This window comes from Manis pentadactyla, chromosome 14 (assembly GCF_030020395.1).
Source record: "Manis pentadactyla isolate mManPen7 chromosome 14, mManPen7.hap1, whole genome shotgun sequence".
Classification (NCBI taxonomy): Eukaryota; Metazoa; Chordata; class Mammalia; order Pholidota; family Manidae; genus Manis; species Manis pentadactyla.
The window spans coordinates 27,090,537-27,117,696 of record NC_080032.1 but is presented as its reverse complement, the minus strand read 5'-3'; the positions used below and the strand labels follow the sequence as shown (position 1 = coordinate 27,117,696).

At 41.6% G+C, this 27,160-nt stretch overlaps 1 protein-coding gene across 10 annotated transcripts in view; it reads left to right on the top strand.

The window, feature by feature from the left end:
* The window catches only part of GLT1D1 (glycosyltransferase 1 domain containing 1), a 111,116-nt gene that overhangs the window by 47,143 nt on the left and 36,813 nt on the right, over positions 1–27,160 (top strand). For all 10 annotated transcript variants that reach the window (XM_036921815.2, XM_057491822.1, XM_036921814.2 and 7 more), the window contains 4 exons: positions 275–311; positions 1,827–1,883; positions 7,822–7,917; positions 8,512–8,561. In XM_036921815.2, the coding sequence (XP_036777710.1) occupies positions 275–311; positions 1,827–1,883; positions 7,822–7,917; positions 8,512–8,561 (240 nt within the window). The remainder of the gene's footprint in view (positions 1–274; positions 312–1,826; positions 1,884–7,821; positions 7,918–8,511; positions 8,562–27,160) is intronic.

Below are 27,160 nucleotides of genomic sequence, written 5' to 3'. Positions count from 1 at the left end.
TTGTAATACTGCATTGCACCTAATTTAAGGATTTCTTTGTGCTCCTTACCTACTAGATGCTATATTTTTAATGGGCTAACCCCCATTAAAAGCAGAGTAGCTCCTTGCTCTGATCAATAACATGTTTGTGAGCAGCTATTTAGATGGTTTGAATCTTAATTTGTGATGTTTTCCAAGAGGGTTTTTCTATGGCCTTCATTTTATTTCTAAAAAGCAACTGTAATGGACTGTCAAGCTTACTTTTTTTTTTCTTTTCTTCTTTCTTTTTCAAAAGCCACATGCTAAGGGTAAGATCTATGTCCAGAGTCAAGGTAAGAATTTTGAAGTATATATAGATATTTTAAATGAGTCCTTATCTTTCAGAGACATGAACCCAAATGTTTATGGATGAAATAATGTGATGTCTGAGATTTACTTAAAAAAATACTTAGAAGAATGGATATACTTTATTTTCTAGCATTAAGATGAACGATAAATAGGAGAGCATCATAAAAGAATAATTTGAAATGCAGACCCTGTAATATGTTGATCAGTAGAAACAATATGCTCTATCAGCGGTATGGAAAACAGGAAAAGGGTGAGCTGCTGTGGTCGAGGTGAGCAGGGGGCATCCGTACCTGCCCTGCCTGCATCTCCAGCCCTTCCTGCCCCTCACCCAGACCTGCTCTGATGGTAGCGGCCTCTCACGTCCTCACCAAAGCCCTCGGGATCTCCTACACACAGCCAGTAAACTGCTGTGCTATTGCAAGCAATAGAAATCAGGGAACAAGCAGCACCACAGTGTGGCTGATTGCAGGTGTAGATGGGACCAGGGGCTGAGGCTGAAGTCCTGAGTCTGTGCCTCCTGAGGGGTCTTCCACAGTGCTGGACACCAAGGGTGCACAGCCCCCTCAGGCCCACCATCCTTTGTCATGCACAGATGCTCTGGTGGCCTCGGTGGCCACTTAGCAGATAAACCCTTTCTTGGAGCCTCCATTTTTAAAACGATGCACTGATTTGGTGTATATGAAAGGTGTGTGTCTGGGTAGGTGCAGGGCTGGTGCTCCCCTGTCCAGTGAAAACAGTGACACAGCAGGAAAAACATGGGTGTTAAAGCAGCACTTTGATTTGAACGCGGTCTCTGTCACCCACACGCTGCATTACTTTGAACACTGTTTAGCCTCTTGGAATCTCAGTTTCCAGCCAGGTAAACTAGAAGGGTCAGCCTGCTCCCCAGGGCATTCAGGATTCCTGGGACTGTGTGGACGCACCCGCCAAGTGGGCGCCCGTCAGATAGCCGGCCCCTGTCTTGTTTAATGGGAATGACCATCTACCTCCAAGGTGGACCCAATAGGTGGTCAGGCAGCCTAACTTACATTTCAAAAATTTCAAATATTTTGCATTATTAAGATAATCTGTTACCTTCTGCTGCTGAGTTTTCCAAATCTTAAAATGTCTAGTTTTTCAGAAAAGTTTAAACTTAAATCTGTCCGAGGAAATGACACAGATACAGGCAGTCAGGTACGACTCAAGGAGGGTAGAGATTAGGAGTTGTAAATAAAGGCATAATGTCTACATGGATCTGGTAAGTGTGGAATGTTTCAGAACCAGGACTTGGCGGCCATCTGGCCCAGGAATGGGTGGTGGTCTGAAAATGGTGGCTTTTCCCAGGGGGACCCCGTGGGCTCCGCAGCCCCTAGCTGCTGGGGTAATGGGGATTCATGATGCACTCAGAGCCCCAACTCCTTTACAAGCATGGAGGTGGACCAGTATTGCAATGTCAACACCAAACAGCTGGTCTGGCCCATCCATGTGACCTTTCTCTTTCTCTCGTCCCTCTGACCCAGGAATTGCAACAGCACCAAACACCGCCTTTAACTGGAATGCCTTCCTTCAGCGTTCAGGTGAGAGATGAAGGTGCTGGGAGGATTTTGACTGAAGCACGTCTTGGCAAGTAGTGCAGTTACCTGTTCCAGTCACCTGGTTTTGGAAGGAGGCTGTCAGGCGCTCTCACTGTGCTGTTTCCCATAGAACAGGCTTGGAGGAGGCGTCATGGTACCGGCCTCTCCCAGGCTGCGCTGCGCCCTGCTGTGTCTCTCCAGGTGGCATTTGTTCCTTAAGGATGCCAACCTCATGTGAGCATTTTATGTCCCTTTATTACAAATGACCATCGTAAAGAAATGAAAGAATGGAGATCAGATAAAGAAACAAAATTTTAACAAAAATGCAAACCACTTGAAATCTCAGCCCCAGAAAGGAGCTGCTCTTAATGTCTTGATGGGATCTTTCTCCACAATTTTACATATATATTATTGGTTCTTTAAATGTATGTGTATTCTCTACATACTTTAGTGTTTTAGCTTTTTCACTAGGATTGTAATCCATCTGAAATTAATTTTTTGTGTGATAAGAGGTAGGATCAACAATTCATTTTTTTTCTGAAAGTTGTTCTAGTATTTGTTGAGGACATTTTTCTTTCCCCATTGAATTGTTCTGGTTCCTTTGCTGAAAATCAATTTACTGTATATGACTATTCCATTAATCTATACATCTATCCTTGTGCCAATATCATGCAGTCTTCTTGCTATAGATTTATAGCACACCCAGAAGTTAGGTAGTTTGTCAGTAAGTTTGTATCAGAATTGTTTTAGCCATTCTAGGTTTTTGGCATCTCCGTATAAATCTTAAAATCCTTTTAAGATTCTGATGCATTGATCAATTTAGGGAGAATTTATGTCTTAACAATAATTTGCCTTAAAATCTCTGAACATGATGTTTCTGTCCATTTATATAAGTTTTATTTATCTTCATAATGATTATACAGGACTTTCATGTCTTTAAAAAAATGATTCTTGGGTATTTTGTGTTTGATGCTACTATAAAAGATTTTTTAAATTTCATTTTAAATTGTCTTTTTGCTGATGTATAAGCAGTACAGTGGTTTTTTTGTACATTGACATTGTACCCGAAATCTTGTAAGTTTCTTTATAAGTTATGATTGCATCATGAGTTTTAAACACTTTTTAGTATTATTTTGAGTTCTATGAACTTATTTGACCCATCCTTTTGTTGGGCATTTAGATTTTTTAAGCTCTCTGATGTGCAGTGATGAAGGTGCTAGGAGTTCAGTCTTCATGTATTTGTCCAATTGTTTTCTTAGGACCAGTTCCTGAAAATAGAATTACAGGATTAGATTATATACCTTATCAGAGCATTTGAATATCCTACCTGACTGTCCCTTGGAGAAGCAGCATCAATGCTCCATCAACGATGCTATGAAGGCACCATCTCCTACATGGGGTGCAGCTAAGACAGTCTTGCCTTTGTGTTTTTGTGTATGGTATGACCCGAGTGTACTCATGATGTTTAGACATAGAAAGTTCACTTGTCCACAAATGAGGCTCAAAAGTACATAGTCTTGGGATTATACCTGCCTTACAAGGTGACCAACCCAGTAATCCTGGTAAAGGTGCTAGAATAGCTAAAATCGGTTCACCACATGCAGTATAAACCTAAGAATGTATCTGTTTTAACCTGAAGTACAAAACCAATACCTTGCTCTCAGCAAACATGGAGACACCCCAAACCTGTTTTCACTCCAGAAATTTAGAGCAAAACCTCCATCACATACTGAATGTCAGCTTTAGGTTCCCTTGAGAAGAAAAAAATTCCCAAGCATTTTATTAGAAATAATTTTCGAAGTGTATTCATCAATCTCAGCGACAACAGCCGGGCTGTTCTCCACATTACAAATGAACCCACACTATCTGATTGCTTGATCGTGTCGGGAAGTGTGTGCCATTATTCAGAACCAGCAGGTCCGTTTTAAATTGCCTGTTGTAAGGTTATTTCATATTCCATATATCACAGGACACAGTTGCGGTGGAGCTACGATTCATAATTTCCAAAAGGAGATTGATTTGTCATCCAGTTTGCTTGTCTCGGGTTGACTGTTTCATTGGTCTTGCTGTTGAGTGATTAACGGGACAGCTAAGAGATTTAACATACTCCCTAGAAAACATTTCCTCTGGAGACCCACTTGGCTGCAGTTTAATCTTGATGTGTGCAATTAGAAGTTGTAAACGTATCAGAATATACGGGCCTGGGGAGCTCCTGGTGCGATGATGGTAGCTGACTCCACTGGGTGATGGCTTAAGTGTAGTTGTAGAATTAATTGGCATCTCTGGCTTTTATGATCAGGCTTCTGTTCTCATTTGTGAGGTTGTTCATCTTTGTCATATTTCAGACTCTAGAGACGGACCATCTTCCTCACCCATCCTCTGTCTTAACCTGGCCTCCAGGGCTTCGAAACCTGTGGTTGTGACTTGTCACCTGTCTTCTGAGCTCCAGACAATGCAAACAGCAGATCTGGTGAATCTGATATAGACTATTATGATCACTGGCTTCTGCATTCTTATGAACTATGAAGCTCAAAATCAAGGGGATGAGCTGGGAAGGGCGTCGTTTAACACTCCAAAGTAATAGGCCAGTAGCTGGTGAGTCGCCAGGATTTACAGTCTGCTTCTTAAATGTCTGAGGTCAGTTTGTGATGCATTCTCCTTGACAGTATGTCACAGGTTTTCTGAGACTATTCAGTTATGCCTTTAAGCTCTGCTAACAAATTACTAAGTCTCCTTAGTTAAAAACACTAAGCTGTTTTCATGCTAAGCAGATCCCATGTTCCAACAGATTGACCAGGAAAACAAGTAGGTTTAATGCACTCAGTGGTGTTGTTATAATTCTCATATGATACTTTCTAATCAGAAGATAGACATATAGACATGAAGCTAGTCGCCTTTGAGTTTTTCTCTGCGTTTCTGTCTACATCTGAAATGTTGCTGTGATTCAGTGATCCGTGATTTTTTACTTTGAAGTGCCGGTGTCCAGCCCACCTAAAGTGCTTGTCCCTTGTAGGCATCAAACCCCAAAACGTAAATGTGACCGGGCCACACCTTGCTGTTTTTCAGTTTTCCATTTTATTTTATTTCTACTGTTTATTAATTTTCTCTCTTTCTCTGTCTTCTTTTTAAAAACTCTATTTAAGCTTCTGCACAGAGACTCTAATATGCCTCCCTCGGACGGTAGTATTTTTCTTCTTCCTTAGCTATGCCAAGGAAAACCCACTTGTTTTTCACATGAAAAATTAGTTCCTAGATTTCTCAATATTTTTACAATTCCCAGATCAGATATATCAGACACAATTCTAATAATATGTGAAGAAAATAAACAGAGCAGTTAGGAAAGAAAACCGGAGAGAAAGTGACTAATGTGGATTGGGTTTCTGTTCTGGAGCCAGCCGCTGAGTCACTTAGAGAATCAGGCAACGCGGTGCTTAGCCTACTGGGACTGATATGGTGCCAGACAATGAGAGCGACACATTTTGTTTTGAAGATAAAAATACCATTCCCCAGGAAATGGTAGTATTGGAAAGACATGTACAAGTGTGCATTTGTAAAGGATGAGTTCAAACCTTGGCTCGTGTTACATCTGGATATTAGCAGAAAAACAAAGAGAAAAGTTTTGGCTTAAAAAACCATTAAAATATTAGGTCGGTGCCCATTTCACCTCCCAACCTCCACAGGCCAGTCTGTTTTAGTTCTGTTTTAAAATCTATGGATGAATATGGTCCATTTCACTAAGCCTGGCCAGGGCCACGGGGGGCCTGAAATGTAATTGATGAGTGGATGCCTCTGGGGTGAGGGTGGGTGTGGGCTTCAGCACTTGCTGTTTGATCACGATTTTTCAACCACAATCTTTATTTCCTTAGAAATGATATTGCTGCATGTGAGAAGTGCACATAAACTCCTTAAACTCACATGCTGTCTCTGCACTTCACTAAAAAAATTTGTTTCAGTCTTAGAGTAAGACAAAGCATTTAGTCCTTTGTTCCCTCATTATCTTATTTAGTTTCCTAAATTCCCATCACATTTAATTTCCAATCCAGGAAGAAGATGAGGAGAGAGGCGAGAAGTACAGGATTAACCCTGTCTCCCTCTAGGCTGTGGTAGGATCGGAATCTCAAAATCAGTTCAGTAATTTGGGATGAGCACTTTACAAAATTGAAATGAAATAGAAAACAGCAGAATGCTTTGTAGGTAGTAAGGTTATTTTTTTTTTTTAACTATGTGAACTGTGTGTGTGTGTGTGTGTGTGTGTGTGTGTGTGTGTGTGTGTGTGTGTGTGTAAACACAAAGCCACATGCCTGGGCGGAGGTTTCCTCCCTTAGTTAAGTGGGGGTCCCCATGTACAGGTGTTATACTTCCTTTGCAGCTAATAAGTAATTTTTGACAAGACACTTTTAACTTCTATCCTCATCAAACTTTATTCACAGCTTTTAAGATTCATTGATGGCTCTTGCCCATAATGTAGGTTGACTCCTGATCCCCCATCCTTAAAGGTATTCTTTGACATCTGTCACTTAAAGAGAATAGCTTGCCTCCTAGCCTTGAATTCAAATGCCTGGCTTCAAGTTCTCCTGATCTCAAATTCAAATTCTGCACATTGCTTCTCGTTTAAACTTCTGGTCAAACAAGTATTCGCTAAGGTTTATATTTCTAAGGATTCTAGTTTCAGGATATTCAGACTATTGGGGAAATATTTAAAAAGCTCAATGTATCTCGATGAAATGGCCAAATTAATTTAGAGACAGTGATAATTTTTTAAGGGTTTTCCAAGAGAGACATTCCAACCTTAACATTTCAGGGAAGATTTTCTCCAGAGCTGGTTGTGCATGATTATTACTATTATCAGTTGGCCTTTGTGGCTGTGTTAAAGTGGTGTCAATGTACCTAATTGCATTTATCCCAATTATATTGCTCTTCAAGGCTTACAGAAACACAGAGAAAATGAAATTGTTTGCATTAAGTAATGGATGAATGAAATGACTGAGTGGACACCTTTTACTTGCATGATTTTATGTCCAATTATATAAGTTTGGAAATGATGACGTTTTGGGTTAGCTTGTGTTAATTATATTGGTAATTTCTATTGAATCAATGATGTATTGCTGCATAGCAGACCAATGTACAGTGATGTGAAGCAATAGCTATGGACTATCTCATGATTGTGCCCCAGGTTGGCAGTTTACACGAGGCTTGGTGGGATGGCTCCACCTGTCTGCTGGGCTCACGACCTGAATGGTCCTGTGTGGCTTCCTGCAGACAGGATGGCTGGGTCTGTCTCCTTCTCAAGGAGGTGGCCAGGGCCTGATAGCAAGGCAGCTGTGGTTCAGTGGGTAAAGGTGGACAACACGAGGCTTCCTGCAGCCACGACCTGGAAGTCACTCGCTGTTCTTCCACAGTGCTCTTTTGGTCAACAGGGATCGCCAGGCCAGCCCAGAGGCGCAGAGAGGAACTGCAAAACATGTGCCCACCTACCACAGCCAGTCTCACCTGACAGCTTGCAACATGGCAAACCCAAACCCTGGGATCCCAGGGCATGTGTGCACTAAAGGTGTGTGCCAGTATACACATATGGACTCCAGAGTACATGGATATATACAACATCATTCTAGTTTCATGAAGAAAATACTCTTCCCACCTAGCACAGCATCTACATGTTTTCTAGGACCTGAGGCTCACATTTCAGCTGAGTCAGTCCACTCTTGCCCTGCCCTTCCTTGTTGCAGATGAGATGGATTTACATTCCCTGGCCTGAGCTCAGTCTAGTGTTTCTCCCCTAGGGAAACTGTACACGCATAACATTAATATAAAGGTGAGGGATTGGGGACAGCTGCCGAGAGGTCAGAGTCTGCAGCTTCCGTGCGTGTCTGTGGGATGCATGTTGCTAGGTGGCCAAGCCAAGTCCTTTCCATTGAAAATATCCTGAACTCTTCTGTTGCAGAGATTAACCGAAATGCAGATAATTTACACGTGTTTCTCCTGATATGTGGACTTCGGCAAGTTAAAGACCCTCTCTATTTGGTGGATGCCTTCTCAGGTGTGTCCTGAAGTTGCCCTCTGTCTACAGAACTCCTCTGGGTCCTGCCTTACCTCGTTCTTTGCACATGAGCAGTGCCGCTCCTCAGTTGTGACTTTGGAAACAGCCAGAAATATAACAGTACCATGCAGTAATTTCAGCTGGTTTTTACTTTCCTGTGTCCTCAGCCTCTGAGGACATCACAAAAGTAGGAAATAATTGTATGGCTAACATAAATTTTATCTGAAAATAATTGACACGTCAATTTCAATGTACTGTGTGGTGCATTTTGAGTTTTGCTGCATTGCTTACAGAACTCCGTGTGCTTGGCAGCCTACCCTTAGGACCCTGTTGACTTGTGGAGTCATGTTAGTCCTAATTCTCGAGTGAATTTGATATCCCCATAAAGCATAACATTCTAGAAAATAATAGTTTACTTAAAAACATAAAATATTTGATATTTACATCTTAAATAAATATATGCTGATGAATGTGAATGAAAGCAAGATGATATAAAATAATTTATATTCTTGTGTAATTAATATTAAACTTAATTATATTTTCAACTGTGATGTATTTTTAAAAATGTTTTTCTTTCTCTTTTCTCTTCTCAAGAATGGCATCAAGAAGAGCCCAATGTTTACATGGTAATTGTGGGTCCAGAGGTAAGAATGTGCTGTAAACCTTCATCTCATTTGTTTTCCATGCTTTTTATGTATTTTCTAACATTAATTTACAGTACTCTTCTGACTGAACTCTTTTATTTTCCTTTTTTAAGTAAATCAAGTCTGTTTGCCTTTTTAAAAACAAAAACCACACCAGGGGTAAAGGTTATAGACTTTATAAATCTATACAATTTATTTAGGCCACAGAGGGTAACAGATTGTTATGGAAATACACAGGAGTCATATGCAGTCACAGAAAGTGAAAGCTGGTTTAATTCAGCGCTGAAGGTGTGCATTAGACGTGGTCCAAACTGTCTTAACGCTTGCTTAAGCCACTCAGCAAGCAAACACAGAGCTATTTCTTCCACTGAGCACCAGATTAAATAAATGGCTTGCTTTAGGAGCCAACTGGTATGGGAATAAGTATCTGTAAGCATGTAACACAGTCTGCGTGGAGAGATGTTCACACCAGGCCATGGCCGCTGCCTTGGGAATGAAGGCCAAGGGAATTCTGGGGATTCTGCCTCTGGTTCCAGGAGCTTTGGGATGTTTTCTTATCTCCTCAACAAATACAGGTCAAGAGCATACTCAGTTCAACACTCGCTACTTAATGTGAAGTCCCATAGAGGCAAAGCTGTTTGCTCTTATTATTTTAATTCTCTTCCCCTCCTTCTGTTTGAAGGGCATTAGTAACAGAAGCATTTTAGTTTGAGGCAGAGAGCCTCGCTCCTCAGGAGAGCCCCTAGCAAGAATTGAGTCAGCGCTTCCTTTCTCATTGTTTCCATTTTTACAGTTGTGTTCTATTTCTGGTCTATTTCCTAGACTTCCCATCTAGGAAAATTGCCTTTAAGATTTTGTGAACCGATGTCACTAAAAGTGTTAAATAAGCAATAGTCCAGAGGGTATGTGGGTATGACAAAAATGTGAAAGGGAGCACACACAGCAAAGGCTGGAAAACAATTCATTAGTGTGCACGGTGGATGATGGACCAACAGGGACACTTGGTGGAGGAAAACAACTCACGAACGCCGAACTGCAGATGATCCTGTTGAGGGGCTGAGCTTGCTCCCCTTGGTTCCTGTCCCCACCACTGCAAGGAACTGAAGGGCAGAGATGCAGTAGTGAGGTGGAGCACAAGTTTATTTGAATGCATTCCGAGGGAGGAGCGGGCCAGAGTCACAGGAGACAAGGGTACATTTACTTGAATAAAGCCAGAGGGAGGGGAAGCTCATTGACCGGAACCTGCAGGCCCAAGTCAAAGCTCTCAGTAGCCGCTCCCTACTTATCTGGAGTAGGACAGAGAGGGTGAAGACTTGTGCTTAAAGCCGGGAAAATAGAATGAAATAGCAAAGTGGCCAAGACACCACTAGAAGAGACAGAGACAGAACGTAGTAAGTTGAGCAGTAAGAAGTCTTTTAAAAATACACACTCCAAGAAAGGGGAGTGCGGGCAACCTCAGAGAGGAGTCATGCTTAAGGGCTTAGGATTCTGTCTTTTAAGGCTTTCAAGAATGGGATAAAGGTTAACGCTTAGAGGGCGTAGGCTTGTCATGTGGTCTCATGATGTCTGTCTCCAGTGAGAGGCAACATGTAATTATCCATAGTAAGTCCACCACAGACAAACTTCTGTTCTTCTCCAAGATAGTGGCTACCCCCGAGCACTGGGAGCATATCAGTTAAGACTGCTTGCGTTGCCTTACAATAGGTTGTAGCTGATTACCAAAGAGTATGTTAGGAATCTAACTTCTCCACTCTGCTTTTAAAATGGATTCTTAGCCTTAAGCTGGAGTCCCTCCTGTTCTTACTATACTGCTTATATCTCATCATTTTTAGGAAAATTAATCACAGTGCTTGTCCCATGTCTCTGCCCTATCTCACCTGCATTAGCTAAAGCAAGTCTCAAGGTCAGCTCAGATTCAGAGCGTGTGGAATGAACTCACATTGCAAAGGGCATTAACTCTCCGAGTCCTTTCTGGCTCTCTGGCTTCATCTGATTAACTCCCTGAGTTCTTGATGGCCCTCACCCCCTTTTCTTCCTGCTCATAATCTGTCTTTCTGTCTAACAATCCCATAGCTCCATTTGACTTCTTCCATATCATGTTTCCCTTAAGGAAACCTCCAGCATGGTGTAAACTTGGGAACACAGCTATAGCCCTACCAGGGCACTTCCAGGGCATCTGGTCTGAGGAGGCGGAGCCCTGGCACATGCAAGCTTTCCTGAGTTTATCTAGAAGCATTGTCTTTAGCCCAGTCGCCCACAGGTGAGGGACACATGTGCCCCTTTGTCATAAGGTTTCTTAAATCGTGGTCTTTTAGGAGAGATGCTGCTGTTTATTTTTTCTTAAATTTATTTCTTAATTAAATAATTAAGAATATTTTTCATGTCCCAGAAGAAAGATATCTTTTCTACCATTTGTTTCCAGAACACATCACTTTCTCTCTAACCTTTGCTTGCCTACTTTTGAAAGAGCAGTGAATTTAAAGAGTTGTGTCTTTCCTTGTAATTTCACTGCAAGGAAACTTGTCCCTGAGGCTCTGGGTTGGAAGACTGCAGGGGAAGGTGGAGACTGTGGAGCAGCTGAAGGGGTGCAGCAGGTTTCTGCATTCAGAAATGCAGGCCCACGTGTTAACCTCTTTCCAAGAGAAGCCACAAATCCAGAGGGTGTGTGTGTGTGTGTGTGTATGTGTCTGTGTGTGTGTGTGTTAATTTTTAAGAGTGACAACTTCGGAAACACAGCAGCATGTGTCATGCCTGTCTGTTGAGGAATTAGATGACCGTAACTTGACTCATCAGGATTAGGGAACAGATGGTGATTTGGAGCCGGGTGAGGTGAGCTGGCCCACAGCGACAGTGGAAGGCACGCCTGCAGGAGCCACAGTGTTCCAGTGTCCAGGAGCCCCTCCTCCAAGATAGTTAATAAACCCACCTGGGGACAGGATGCTTGCTAGGCAAACAGGTCCAAGGCAAGGCCCGAGGACCCCCTACCCCAACTAGATCACCCCAAAGGCCCCATGGGCCCATTCGGGAGCTGCATCTGCAGCCGGGGAGTCAGTTTGCTCCAGCAGGGCAAAGAACCCAAAGTCCTCAGAGAAACTGGCAGCTGGGGAAGGGAGGGCATGTGTGGAGGGCCGGGACTCTAGACGAAGGGCTGTGATCTGAGACTCACTAGTCCTTTGCTCTGTTGCTGTAAATTATTAATAATTCTAAAGCTCTCCTCCCACAAGGCACTCTGCTATCTATAATTAAAACCCCTGCAGGAAATGGGCAAATGCAAATTTGCCGCTTAGCAAAACCAGTCAGGAGCCCCCGGCGCCCTGCCCCATCATTCTTAGCCTGGAGCTCTGAGAACTGGCCCACTTCTCCACCGACAAGTGAGATGAGTCGTCCAGATGTGTGTGCTTTGCAGGAATGCAGCATCTTCTCAGCCTTGCTCGGCCTGAACACAGGAGTGCAGGCTTTGGACCCAATGAATTTATACCACCCTGGTCCACTTGGGCTATTACAAAGTGCATCAGCCAGGCATTGTATGAGAAATTGGTTTCTCACACTCCTGAGGCTGGAAGTCTGAGATGAAGGTGCCGGCATGGTAGGGTGCTGGTGGGGCCTCTTCCTGGCTCACAGCTGGGGGCCTCTCGCTGGATCCTCACGTGGAGGAAGGACTAGGAGAGCGCTGTGGAGTCTGTGTTATAAAGGCACCCATCCCGTCGTGAAGGCTCCACCCTCCAGACCTCATCACCTCCCAAAGGCCCTATCTCCTAATTCCATCATCTTTGGGGGTTAGGATTTCAACATATGAATTTTGGGGGCACTCAGACATTCAGGCCACAGCAATATCCCTGCCTTGTAAAAGGTCTTTATCAAATCTAAGAGGCAGACAAAACCCACCACCCACAGAAACCTTGATGTCTTCTCCGCAGACAGAACAATTTGAGTTTCTGTTTGAGAGTCTCTGAATTTCCAAGGCAGCATTCAATCCAGCAGGTCACAGCCTCCTTCAAACACTTGTTTCCTTCTTGATTCCCTCTGCCCCACAAAATATTTAAAACTGATTTATCTAGACACACATTTCAGATCCTCCAATAATTCAGGCAGGTGATGTCTTTAAGTTTCCTTTGTCTGCTGTTGGACCATAACCCGTGGTGTGCTCGTAAATGTTTAACAGCTTGTCCTCTTGGAAGGAAAGCTCTATTTTCTAAAAGCCCCATTTGTTTTTTTCCATAGTGTGAAAACTTTTATCTTGGCTGGTTTCAAGGCATCAAGCAGAGGCCACTGAACCGCGCTGGGAAGAGGTGTGATTACCCACCATGGGCTCACGCAGCTCCAGCCGATTTTGTGCAGTGACCTCTCCCTGCCGCACCGGCCACACACACACGCCAGAAACAAGCCCTATGAAATGATACTTCCTTTATTTCATGCAGTTCACACACTCTGATATTTGCGAAAAACTGTTGGCTATGTCACTTTCTATTCTATGTCATTTTGAAAAGCATGCTTTTACCCAAAAATTGATTTCATGATTTGCTCTATAATCTGAAGTATGAAAACCCTGACTGGGCCACACCAGATGGGGTGGGTGTGTATGTGTGTGTGACCCCCTCAATGTGTTCCCTCCCCAAGGCCAGGGCGTTGGCTGTTGCCTCAGTGAAACCCCCTCTCCGCGCACCCTGGCCTGGCCCTGCCATGACCTTATTGGCTATGCAGCTCCTGAGCACTCAATGTAAACCAGCCCACCACCCCCATCGTTTTTAGAAGATTTCCAAAAATCCATCAATATTCACCGTCAAAAATTCAATTTGACCTCACCTCTGAATACTGAACTTGGAGGGGACAAATGGTTTGACACTTGAATTTGAGTGTTTACTACAATGTTATGGGTAAATCCACTGATAATTTGGAAATGGATTTGAGAGGTGGGTCTGAGGTCAAATCTTGGTGCACATTAACATTCATATTTTTTTTTGTATCATTAATCTACAATTACATGGAGGACATTATGTTTACTAGGCTCCCCCCTTCACCAAATCCCCCCCCATCCCCGTTCACAGTCACTGTCCATCGACATAGTAAGATGCTGTAAAATCACTACTTGTCACCAAGTTCACAATCACTGTCCTTCAACATAGTAAGATGCTATAGAATCACTACTTGTCTTCTCTGTGTTGCACAGCCCTCCCCGTGCCCCCCCCAACACTATACATGCTAATCGTGATGCCCCCTTTCTTTTCTTCCCACCCTTATCCCTCCCTTCCCATCTGTCCTCCCCAGTCTCTTTCCCTTTGGTAACTATTAGTCCATTCTTGGGTTCTGTGCTTCTGCTGCTGTTTTGTTCCTTCAGTTTTCTTATGTTCTTATACTCCACATATGAGTGAGATCATTTGGTACTTGGCTTTCTCCGCCTGGCTTATTTCACTGAGCTTAATACCCTCTAGCTTCATCCATGTTGTTGCGAATGGTAGGATTTGTTTTTTTCTTAGGGCTGCATAATATTCCATTGTGTGTATGTACCACATCTTCTTTATCCAATCATCTACTGATGGACATTTAGGTTGCTTCCATATCTTGGCTATTGTAAATAGTGCAGCGATAAACATAGTGGTGCATCTGTCTTTTTCAAACTGGAGTGCTGCATTCTTGGGGTAAATTCCTAGAAGTGGAATTCCTGGGTCAAATGGTATTTCTATTTTGAGCATTTTGAGGAACCTCCATACTGCTTTCCATAATGGTTGAACTAATTTACATTCCCACCAGCAGTGTAGGAGGGTTCCCCTTTCTCCACAGCCTCGCCAACATTTGTTGTTGTTTGTCTTTTGGATGTTAGCCATTCTTTTTTTTTTTATTTTTTTTTATTTTAATAATTATTTTTTATTGAAGGGTAGTTGACGCACAGTATTACATTACATTAGTTTCAAGTGTACAACACAGTGGTGGAACATTTATATACATAATTCTAGATTCCAGCTATCACCCTACCAAGCTGTTACAATATCTTGACTATATTCCTTATGCTATACATTACATCCTGGTTACTTACTTATTTTACCATTGGAAGTCTGTCCTTTTTTTTTTTTTTTTTTTGTGAGGGCATCTCTCTTATTTATTGATCAAATGGTTGTTAACGACAATAAAATTCTGTATAGGGGAGTCAATGCTCAATGCACAATCATTAATCCACCCCAAACCTAATTTTCGTCAGTCTCCAATCTTCTGAGGCATAACAAACAAGTTCTTACATGTAGAACAAATTCTTACATAATGAATAAGTTACATAGTGAACAGTACAAGGGCAGTCATCACAGAAACTTTCGGTTTTGCTCATGCATTATGAACTCTAAACAGTCAGTTCAAATATGAATACTCATTTGGTTTTTATACTTGATTTATATGTGGATACCACATTTCTCTCTTTATTATTATTATTTTTAATAAAATGCTGAAGTGGTAGGTAGATGCAAGATAAAGGTAGAAAACATAGTTTAGTGTTGTAAGAGAGCAAATGTAGATGATCAGGTGTGTGCCTGTAGACTATGTGTTAATCCAAGCTAGACCAGGGCAATAAAACATCCACGTATGCAGAAGATTTCTCTCAGAACAGGGAGGGTGAGGTTCTAAGCCTCACCTCTGTTGATCCCCAATTTCTCACCTGATGGCCCCCCTGCGACTGTGCCCGTCTTAGGTTGTTCCTCCCTTGAGGAATCTTACCCGTCTCTGGCTAACCAGTCATCTTCCGGGGCCATACAGGGAGATGTAAAGTTGGTAAGTGAGAGGGAAGCCTTATTGTTTGAAAAGGTTAGCTTTTTACTTCTTTGCATATTTATGCCCTGTGGCTTCTATGCCCAGCATTTGTCTTGAGGTATCTTTACCACTTGGAAGAATTATGATACTCGGTAAATTTGATATGAGGCACGAATTCTATTTAAGGGTTGTAATTAGGAAGGAAGAAGAAAAGCTATAGAAGTAGCAGGTGGAAGAAAACCTGGGAAGATTGATTATTTCTTTGACATATCTTCTTGTAGAGTAACTTCAGCATGTATAGGTTTTAAACTACTACTTAAATTGCGCACACACATTAACATAATAGGAGTATAGTTACATAACCAAAGCATATCTGTAATTACCAGCCATCTCCAGTGAAACCAAGAAAACCAGTTAGGCACCTTAGGCATTTGTGAAAACTTATCTATGATATGGTGGATATTGTCCAACTGAACTTGAACAGTCTGAGAGAAATCAGACAAATTAAAACAACCCATTCCTGGGGACTGTTCACATGCCATATGTTCTTTTAACAGTAAATAGTCTGTAGTTGTAAGACTTTGGAGCGCTACAATTTGCACTTCTCCAAATTCTTGGTTGAGTTCCAACAGTATAGATCCAGTCAAATTTGTTGTTTTACTGTATGCACAGGCCAGCTTAGATATCTCCTTCCTCATTCCCATGGCAAGTCCAGGAACTGGTGGGATGAGTGCATCTACAGCTGTAGCAGTGCGTGGATCTTTGTTGGGGTTTTTTGATGATCATCTTCTGGCATGAGTCTTCCAGAGAGTGCTGATGTTGGAAGTTCCTTTTCATATCGTATCTTAGTTCATTTTCGGGGTAGCCCAATTAGGCTTTGATCCTCTGTATAAACACAAACAGACCCTTTGCCTACACTTTTATATGCCCTTTATACCCTTGTGTAGAACTCGTTGGAGGTTACCACACAGGAACTGCCCTTTTTTTTTTTTTTGCTTTGTTTTTGGTATCACTAATCTACACTTACATGATGAATATTATGTTTACTAGGCTCTCCCCTATACCAGGTCTCCCCTATAAACCCCTTTACAGTCACTGTCCATCAGCATAGCAAAATGTTGTAGAATCACTACTTGCCTTCTCTGTGTTGTACAGCCCTCCCTTTTCTCCTACCCCCCCATGCATGTTAATCTTAATACCCCCCTACTTCTCCCCCCCTTATCCCTCCCTACCCACCCATCCTCCCCAGTCCCTTTCCCTTTGGTACCTGTTAGTCCATTCTTGAGTTCTGTGATTCTGCTGCTGTTTTGTTCCTTCAGTTTTTCCTTTGTTCTTATATTCCACAGATAAGTGAAATCATTTGGTATTTCTCTTTCTCCGCTTGGCTTGTTTCACTGAGCATAATACCCTCCAGCTCCATCCATGTGCTGCAAATGATTGGATTTGCCCTTTTCTTATGGCTGAGTAGTATTCCATTGTGTATATGTACCACATCTTCTTTATCCATTCATCTATTGATGGACATTTAGGTTGCTTCCAATTCTTGGCTATTGTAAATAGTGCTGCAATAAACATAGGGGTGCATCTGTCTTTCTCAAACTTGATTGCTGCGTTCTTAGGGTAAATTCCTAGGAGTGGAATTCCTGGGTCAAATGGTAAGTCTGTTTTGAGCATTTTGATGTACCTCCATACTGCTTTCCACAATGGTTGAACTAACTTACATTCCCACCAGCAGTGTAGGAGGGTTCCCCTTTCTCCACAGCCTCGCCAACATTTGTTGTTGTTTGTCTTTTGGATGGCAGCCATCCTTACTGGTGTGAGGTGATACCTCATTGTAGTTTTAATTTGCATTTCTCTGATAATTAGCGATGTGGAGCATCTTTTCATGTGTCTGTTGGCCATCTGTATTTCTTTTTTGGAGAACTGTCTGTTCAGTTCCTCTGCCCATTTTTTAATTGGGTTATTTGTTTTTTGTTTGTTGAGGCGTGTGAGCTCCTTATATATTCTGGACGTCAAGCCTTTATCGGATGTGTCATTTTCAAATATATTCTCCCATACTGTAGGGATCCTTCTTGTTCTATTGATGGTGTCTTTTGCTGTACAGAAGCTTTTCAGCTTCATATAGTCCCACTTACTCATTTTTGCTGTTGTTTTCCTTGCCCGGGGAGATATGTTCAAGAAGAGGTCACTCATGTTTATGTCTAAGAGGTTTTTGCCTATGTTGTCTTCCAAGAGTTTAATGGTTTCATGACTTACATTCAGGTCTTTGATCCATTTTGAGTTTACTTTTGTATATGGGGTTAGACAATGGTCCAGTTTCATTCTCCTACATGTAGCTGTCCAGTTTTGCCAGCACCATCTGTTGAAGAGACTGTCATTTCGCCATTGTATGTCCATGGCTCCTTTATCAAATATTAATTGACCATATATGTCTGGGTTAATGTCTGATTCTCTAGTCTGTTCCATTGGTCTGTGGCTCTGCTCTTGTGCCAGTACCAAATTGTCTTGATTACTATGGCTTTATAGTAGAGCTTGAAGTTGGGGAGTGAGATCCCCCCTACTTTATTCTTCTTTCTCAGGATTGCTTTGGCTATTCGGGGTCTTTTGTGTTTCCATATGAATTTTTGAATTATTTGTTCCAGTTCATTGAAGAATGTTGCTGGTAGTTTCATAGGGATTGCATCAAATCTGTATATTGCTTTGGGCAGGATGGCCATTTTAACGATATTAATTCTTCCTAGCCACGAGCATGGGATGAGTTTCCATCTGTTAGTGTCCCCTTTAATTTCTCTTAAGAGTGACTTGTAGTTTTCAGAGTATAAGTCTTTCACTTCTTTGGTTAGGTTTATTCCTAGGTATTTTATTTTTTTTGATGCAATTGTGAATGGAGTTGTTTTCCTGATTTCTCTTTCTGTTGGTTCATTGTTAGTATATAGGAAAGCCACAGATTTCTGTGTGTTGATTTTGTATCCTGCAACTTTGCTGTATTCCGATATCAGTTCTAGTAGTTTTCGGGTGGAGTCTTTAGGGTTTTTTATGTACAGTATCATGTCATCTGCAAATAGTGAGAGTTTAACTTCTTCTTTACCAATCTGGATTCCTTGTATTTCTTTATTTTGTCTGATTGCCGTGGCTAGGACCTCCAGTACTATGTTAAATAACAGTGGAGAGAGTGGGCATCCCTGTCTAGTTCCCGATCTCAGAGGAAATCCTTTCAGCTTCTCGCTGTTCAATATAATGATGGCCGTGGGTTTATCATAGGTGGCCTTTATTATGTTGAGGTACTTGCCCTCTATTCCCATTTTGCTGAGAGTTTTTAACATGAATGGATGTTGAACTTTGTCAAATGCTTTTTCAGCATCTATGGAGATGATCATGTGGTTTTTGTCTTTCTTTTTGTTGATGTGGTGGATGATGTTGATGGACTTTCGAATGTTGTACCATCCTTGCATCCCTGGGATGAATCCCACTTGGTCATGGTGTATGATCCTTTTGATGTATTTTTGAATTCGGTTTGCTAATATTTTGTTGAGTATTTTTGCATCTACTTTCATCAGGGATATTGGTCTGTAGTTTTCTTTTTTGGTGGGGTCTTTGCCTGGTTTTGGTATTAGGGTGATGTTAGCTTCATAGAATGAGTTTGGGAGTATCCCCTCCTCCTCTGTTTTTTGGAAAACTTTAAGGAGAATGGGTATTATGTCTTCCCTGTATGTCTGGTAAAATTCCGAGGTAAATCCATCTCGCCCCGGGGGTTTTGTTCTTTGGTAGTTTTTTGATTACCGCTTCAATTTCGTTGCTGGTAATTGGTCTGTTTAGATTTTCTGTTTGTTCCTGGGTCAATCTTGGAAGGTTGTATTTTTCTAGGAAGTTGTCCATTTCTCCTAGGTTTCCCAGCTTGTTAGCATATAGGTTTTCATAGTAGTCTCCAATAATTCTTTGCATTTCCGTGGGGTCCGTCGTGATTTTTCCTTTCTCGTTTCTGATTCTGTTGATTTGTGTTGACTCTCTTTTCCTCTTAATAAGTCTGGCTAGAGGCTTATCTATTTTGTTTATTTTCTCGAAGAACCAGCTCTTGGTTTCATTGAGTTTTGCTATTGTTTTATTCTTCTCAATTTTATTTATTTCTTCTCTGATCTTTATTATGTTCCTCCTTCTGCTGACCTTAGGCCTCATTTGTTCTTCTTTTTCCAATTTCGATAATTGTGACATTAGACCATTCATTTGGGATTGTTCTTCCTTCTTTAAATATGCCTGGATTGCTATATACTTTCCTCTTAAGACTGCTTTTGCTGTGTCCCACAGAAGTTGGGGCTTTGCGGTGTTGTTGTCATTTGTTTCCGTATATTACTGGATCTCCACTTTGATTTGGTCATTGATCCACTGATTGTTTAGGAGTGTGTTGTTAAGCCTCCATGTGTTTGTGAGTCTTTTTGCTTCCGTTGTGCAGTTGATTTCTAGTTTTATGCCTTTGTGGTCTGAAAAGTTGGTTGGTAGGATTTCAATCTTTTGGAATTTTCTGAGGCTCTTTTTGTGGCCTAGTATGTGGTCTATTCTGGAGAATGTTCCATGTGCACTTGAGAAGAATGTATATCCTGCTGCTTTTGGATGTAGAGTTCTATAGATGTCTATTAGGTCCATCTGCTCTACTGTGTTGTTCAGTGCTTCCGTGTCCTTACTTATTTTCTTCCCAGTGGATCTATCCTTTGGGGTGAGTGGTGTGTTGAAGTCTCCTAGAATGAATGCATTGCAGTCTATATCCCCCTTTAGTTCTGTTAGTATTTGTTTCACATATGCTGGTGCTCCTGTGTTGGGTGCACATATATTTAGAATGGTTATATCCTCTTGTTTGACTGAGCCCTTTATCATTATGTAGTGTCCTTCTTTATCTCTTGTTACTTTCTTTGTTTTGAAGTCTATTTTGTCTGATATTAGTACTGCAACCCCTGCTTTCTTCTCACTGTTGTTTGCTTGAAATATGTTTTTCCATCCCTTGACTTTTAGTCTGTACATGTCTTTGGGTTTGAGGTGAGTTTCTTGTAAGCAGCATATAGATGGGTCTTGCTTTTTTATCCATTCTGTTACTCTGTGTCTCTTGATTGGTGCATTCAACCCATTAACATTTAGGGTGACTATTGAAAGATATGTACTTATTGCCATTGCAGGCTTTAAATTCGTGGTTACCAAAGGTTGAAGGTTAGCCTCTTTAGTATCTTACTGCCTAACTTAGCTCGCTTATTGAGCTCTTATATACACTGTCTGGAGATTCTTTTCTTCTCTCCCTTCTTGTTCCTCCTCCTCGATTCTTCATATGTTGGGTGTTTTGTGCTGTGCTCTTTCTAGGAGTGCTCCCATCTAGAGCAGTCCCTGTAAGATGTTCTGTAGAGGTGGTTTGTGGAAAGCAAATTCCCTCAGCTTTTGTTTGTCTGGGAATTGTTTAATCCCACCGTCATATTTGAATGATAGTCGTGCTGGATACAGTATCCTTGGTTCAAGGCCCTTCTGTTTCATTGTATTAAATATATCATGCCATTCTCTTCTGGCCTGTAGGGTTTCTGTTGAGAAATCTGACGTTAGCCTGATGGGTTTCCCTTTATAGGTGACCTTTTTCTCTCTAGCTGCCTTTAACACTCTTTCCTTATCCTTGATCTTTGCCATTTTAATTATTATGTGTCTTGGTGTTGCCCTTCTTGGATCCTTTCTGTTGGGGGTTCTGTGTATTTCCGTGGTCTGTTCGATTACTTCCTCCCCCAGTGTGGGGAAGTTTTCAGCAATTATTTCTTCTAAGATACTTTCCATCTCTTTTCCTCTCTCTTCTTCTTCTGGGACCCCTATAATACGGATATTGTTCCTTTTGGATTGGTCACACAGTTCTCTTAATATTGTTTCATTCCTGGAGATCCTTTTGTCTCTCTCTATGTCAGCTTCTATGCGTTCCTGTTCTCTGATTTCAATTCCATCAATGGCCTCTTGCATTCTATCCATTCTTCTTATAAACCCTTCCAGAGTTTGTTTCATTTCTGCGATCTCCTTTCTGGCATCTGTGATCTCCTTCCGGACTTCATCCCATTTCTCTTGCGTATTTCTCTGCATCTCTGTCAGCATGTTTATGATTCTTATTTTGAATTCTTTTTCAGGGAGACTGGTTAGGTCTGTCTCCTTCTCTGGTGTTGTCTCTGTGATCTTTGTCTGCCTGTAGCTTTGCCTTTTCATGGTGATAGGAATAGTCTGCAGAACTGGGACGAGTGACGGCTGGAAGGACTTCCTTTCTTGTTGGTTTGTGGCCCTCCTCTCCTGGGAGAACAGCGTCCTCTAGTGGCTTGTGCTGCGCAGCTGCGCGCAGACAGGGTTTCTGCTTCCTGCCCAGCTGCTATGGAGTTAATCTCCGCTGTTGCTGTGGGCGTGGCCTGGCTCGGGCAGCTACTCCAAAGTGGTGGAGTCGCGTTGGAGCAGGAGCTGCTGGGAGGCTATTTATCTCCGTAAGGGTCCTCCCTGCTCCCTGCAGCCCAGGGGTTAGGGTGCCCAGAGATCCCGGATTCCCTACCTCTGGATTAAGTGTCCCGCCCTGCCCCTTTAAGACTTCCAAAAAGCACCCGCCAAAACAAAACAACGCCCACCCAAAAAAAAAAGGAAAAAAAAAATTTTTTTAATTAAAAGAAAAAAAAAGTTTTAAATTAAAAAAAAAAAAAAAAAAGGTGGTCGTTCGTTTTTCTTTATTCTCCGGTGCCAGCCTCAGGCCTCTGCTCACCGGTCTTGCTGCCCTGTTTCCCTAGTATTGGGGTCCCTATCCCTTTAAGACTTCCAAAAAGCGCTCGCCAAAACAAAACAGCAAAAAAGCAAAAAAAAATGGTCGCGCGCTTTTCTTATGTCCTCTGTCGCCCAGCCTCCAGTGCCTGCTCACTGTTCTTGCTGCCCTGTTTTCCCAGTATCGAGCACCCTGCACTCTGGCCCGGATGGCTGGGGCTGGGTGCTCGGCAGTCCTGGGCTCCGTCTCCCTCCCGCTCTGCCTGCTCTTCTCCCGCCGGGAGCTGGGGGGAGGGGCGCTCGGCTCCCGCGGGGCCGGGGCTTGTATCTCACCCCCTTCGCGAGGCGCTGGGTTCTCTCAGGTGCGGATGTGGTCTGGATATTGTCCTGTGTCCTCTGGTCTTTATTCTAGGAAGGGTTTTCTTTATTATATTTTCATAGATATATGTTGTTTTGGGAGGAGATTTCCGCTGCTCTACTCACGCCGCCATCTTCCGCCCCTCCCTAGCCATTCTTACTGGTGTGAGATGATATCTCATTGTGGTTTTAATTTGCATTTCTCTGATGACAGGCGATGTGGAGCATCTTTTAATGTGTCTATTGGCCATCTGAATTTCTTCTTTAGAGAACTGTCCATTCAGCTCCTCTGCCCATTTTTTAATTGGATTATTTGCTTTTTGTTTGTTGAGGTGTGTGAGCTCTTTATATATTTTGGATGTCAACCCTTTATCAGATCTGTCATTTTCGAATATATTCTCCCATACTGTAGGATACCTTTTTGTTCTATTGATGGTGTCCTTTGCTGTACAGAAGCTTTTCAGCTTGATATAGTCCCATTTGTTTATTTTTGCATTTGTTTCCCTTGCCCCAGGAGATATGTTCAAGAAGAGGTCACTCATGTTTATGTCTAAGAGATTTTTGCCTATGTTTTTTCTAAGAGTTTTATGGTTTCATGACTTACATTCAAGTCTTTGATCCATTTCGAATTTACTTTTGTGTATGGGGTTAGACAGTGATCCAGTTTTATTCTCTTACATGTAGCTGTCCAGTTTTGCCAGCACCATCTGTTGAAGAGACTGTCATTTCCCCATTGTATGTCCATGGTCCCTTTATTGAATATTAGTTGACCATATATGTTTGGGTTAATGTTTGGAGTCTCTATTCTGTTCCATTGGTCTGTGGCTCTGTTCTTGTGCCAGTACCAAATTGTCTTGATTACTGTGGCTTTGTAGTAGAGCTTGAAGTTGGGGAGTGAGGTCCCCCCCACTTTATTCTTCCTTCTCAGGATTGCTTTAGCTATTCAGGGTCTTTGGTGTTTCCATATGAATTTTTGAACTATTTGTTCCAGTTCATTGAAGAAAGCTGTTGGTAATTTGATAGGGATTGCATCGAATCTGTATATTGCTTTGGGCAGGATGGCCATTTTGATGATATTGATTCTTCCTAGCCAAGAGCATGGGATGAGTTTCCATTTGTTAGTGACTTCTTTAATTTCTCTTAAGAGTTTCTTATAGTTTTCAGGGTATAGGTCTTTCACTTCTTTGGTTAGGTTTATTCCTAGATATTTTATTCTTTTTGATGCTATTGTGAATGGAATTGTCTTCCTGACTTCTCTTTCTATTAGTTTATTGTTAGTATATAGGAAAGCCACAGATTTCTGTGTGTTAATTTTGTATCCTGCAACTTTGCTGAATTCTGATATTAGCTCTAGAAGTTTCAGAGTGGAGTCTTTAGGGTTTTTTATGTACAATATCATGTCATCTGCAAATAGTGACAATTTAACTTCTTCTTTACCAATCTGGATTCCTTGTATTTCTTTGTTTTGTCTAATTGCTGTAGCTGGGACCTCCAGTACTATGTTAAATAACAGTGAGGATAGTGGGCATCCCTGTCTTGTTCCCGATTGCAGAGGAAAAGCTTTCAGCTTTTCACTGTTCAGTACGCTGTTGGCTGTGGGTTTATTATATATGGCCTTTATTATGTTGAGGTACCTGCCCTCTATGCCCATTTTGTTGAGAGTTTTTATCATGAATGGATGTTGAATTTTGTCGAATGCTTTTTCAGCATCTATGGAGATGATCATGTGGTTTTTGTCTTTCTTTTTGTTGATGTGGTGGATGATGTTGATGGATTTTCGAATGTTGTACCATCCTTGCATCCCTGGGATGAATCCCACTTGGTCATGGTGTATGATCCTTTTGGTGTATTTTTGAATTCCGTTTGCTAATATTTTGTTGAGTATTTTTGCATCTACATTCATCAGGGATATTGGTCTGTAGTTTTCTTTTTTGGTGGGGTCTTTGCCTGGTTTTGGTATTAGGGTGATGTTAGCTTCATAGAATGAGTTTGGGAGTATTCCCTCCTCTTCTATTTTTTGGAAAACTTTAAGGAGAATGGGTGTTATGTCTTCCCTGTATGTCTGATAAAATTCCGAGGTAAATCCATCTGGCCCGGGGGTTTTGTTCTTTGGTAGTTTTTTGATTACCGCTTCAATTTCGTTGCTGGTAATTGGTCTGTTTAGATTTTCTGTTTCTTTCTGGGTCAGTCTTGGAAGGTTGTATTTTTCTAGGAAGTTGTCCATTTCTCCTAGGTTTCCCAGCTTGTTAGCATATAGGTTTTCATAGTACTCTCTAATAATTCTTTGTATTTCTGTGGGGTCCGTCGTGATTTTTCCTTTCTCGTTTCTGATTCTGTTGATTTGTGTTGACTCTCTTTTCCTCTTAATAAGTCTGGCTAGAGGCTTATCTATTTTGTTTATTTTCTCGAAGAACCAGCTCTTGGTTTCATTGAGTTTTGCTATTGTTTTATTCTTCTCAATTTTATTTATTTCTTCTCTGATCTTTATTATGTTCCTCCTTCTGCTGACCTTAGGCCTCATTTGTTCTTCTTTTTCCAATTTCGATAATTGTGACATTAGACCATTCATTTGGGATTGTTCTTCCTTCTTTAAATATGCCTGGATTGCTATATACTTTCCTCTTAAGACTGCTTTTGCTGTGTCCCACAGAAGTTGGGGCTTTGCGGTGTTGTTGTCATTTGTTTCCGTATATTACTGGATCTCCACTTTGATTTGGTCATTGATCCACTGATTGTTTAGGAGTGTGTTGTTAAGCCTCCATGTGTTTGTGAGTCTTTTTGCTTCCGTTGTACAGTTGATATCTAGTTTTATGCCTTTGTGGTCTGAAAAGTTGGTTGGTAGGATTTCAATCTTTTGGAATTTTCTGAGGCTCTTTTTGTGGCCTAGTATGTGGTCTATTCTGGAGAATGTTCCATGTGCACTTGAGAAGAATGTGTATCCTGTTGCTTTTGGATGTAGAGTTCTGTAGATGTCTATTAGGTCCATCTGTTCTAGTGTGTTGTTCAGTGCCTCTGTGTCCTTACTTATTTTCTGTCTGGTGGATCTGTCCTTTGGAGTGAGTGGTGTGTTGAAGTCTCCCAAAATGAATGCATTGCATTCTATTTCCTCCTTTATTTCTGTTAGTATTTGTTTCACATATGTTGGTGCTCCTGTATTGGGTGCACATATATTTATAATGGTTATATCCTCTTGTTGGACTGAACCCTTAATCATTATGTAATGTCCTTCTTTATCTTTTGTTACTTTCTTTATTTTGAAGTCTGTCTTGTCTGATACCAGAATTGCAACACCTGCTTTTTTCTCTCTGTTATTTGCATTAAATATCTTTTTCTATCCCTTGACTTTAAGTCTGTGCATGTCTTTGGGTTTGAGGTGAGTCTCTTGTAAGCAGCATATGGATGGATCTTGCTTTTTTATCCATTCTATTACTCTGTGTGTTTTGATTGGTGCATTCAGTCCATTTACATTTAAGGTGATTATTGAAAGGTATGTACTTATTGCCATTGAAGGCTTTAAGTTTGTGGTTACCAAAGGTTCAGGTTTAGCTTCTTTACTATCTTACTGTCTAACTTAACTCGGTTATTGAGCTATTATAAACACGGTCTGATGATTCTTTATTTCTCTCCCTTCTTATTCCTCCTCCTCCATTCTTCATATGTTGGGTGTTTTGTTCTGTGCTCTTTTTAGGAGTGCTCCCATCTAGAGCAGTCCCTGTAAGATGCCCTGTAGAGGTGGTTTGTGGGAGGCAAATTTCCTCAACTTTTGCTTGTCTGGGAATTGTTTAAATGATAATCGTTCTGGATACAGTAGTCTTGGTTCGAGGCCCTTCTGTTTCATTGCATTAAGTATATCATGCCATTCTCTTCTGGCCTGTAGGGTTTCTGTTGAGAAGTCTGATGATAGCCTGATGGGTTTTCCTTTGTAGGTGACCTTTTTTTTCTCTCTGGCTACCTTTAATACTTTGTCCTTGTCTTTGATCTTTGCCGTTTTAATTATTATGTGTCTTGGTGTTGCCCTCCTTGGATCCCTTGTCATGGGAGTTCTGTGTACTTCTGTGGTCTGAGAGGCCATTTCCTCCCCTAGTCTGGGGAAGTTTTCAGCAATTATTTCTTCAAAGACACTTTCTATCCCTTTTTCTCTCTCTTCTTCTTCTGGTACCCCTATAATGCGGATATTGTTCCATTTCGATTGGTCACTCAGCTCTCTTAGAATTCTTTCATTTCTGGAGATCTAACATTCATATTTTAAAGAATATCGCACATAACAGATTGAACACCCCAGATAGGACAGTTATTTTTGGTGTAAAGATACCACTCTTCAGGCCACTTCTCTGCCAACCACAATGCTCTTGAATGGACTCTTTAGGTATAAATCACATGCTTTTGGAGGGCTGTGGCTTGTCTGGGTCATGTTCAGGCCCTCCTATACAAAACTGCATTGACTTGGCTGGTTAATCGGTCCTGGAATAGTGCGGTCCATTACTAGGGAATAATTGCACTGCGCACAACAGTGGTTCCTTCTTGTCCATTTCTGTCCACAGAGCTGGGACTCGGAAGAATCTCCAATGAAGAAGAAACTGTACTGCCCAGAACATACTCCTTGACAGCAAGCATCAGACCCACATCAGCAAACTCAATTTATTAGATTACAAGAGCTACTAAGAGAATTGTTAGGAGGGCACCAAGGACCAGGCCTGGATTTAGGCAAGAACCAAGAAATCCCTGGGGCCAGGACACCTGAGCCAGGACAATTCCCTCAAGGCACTACT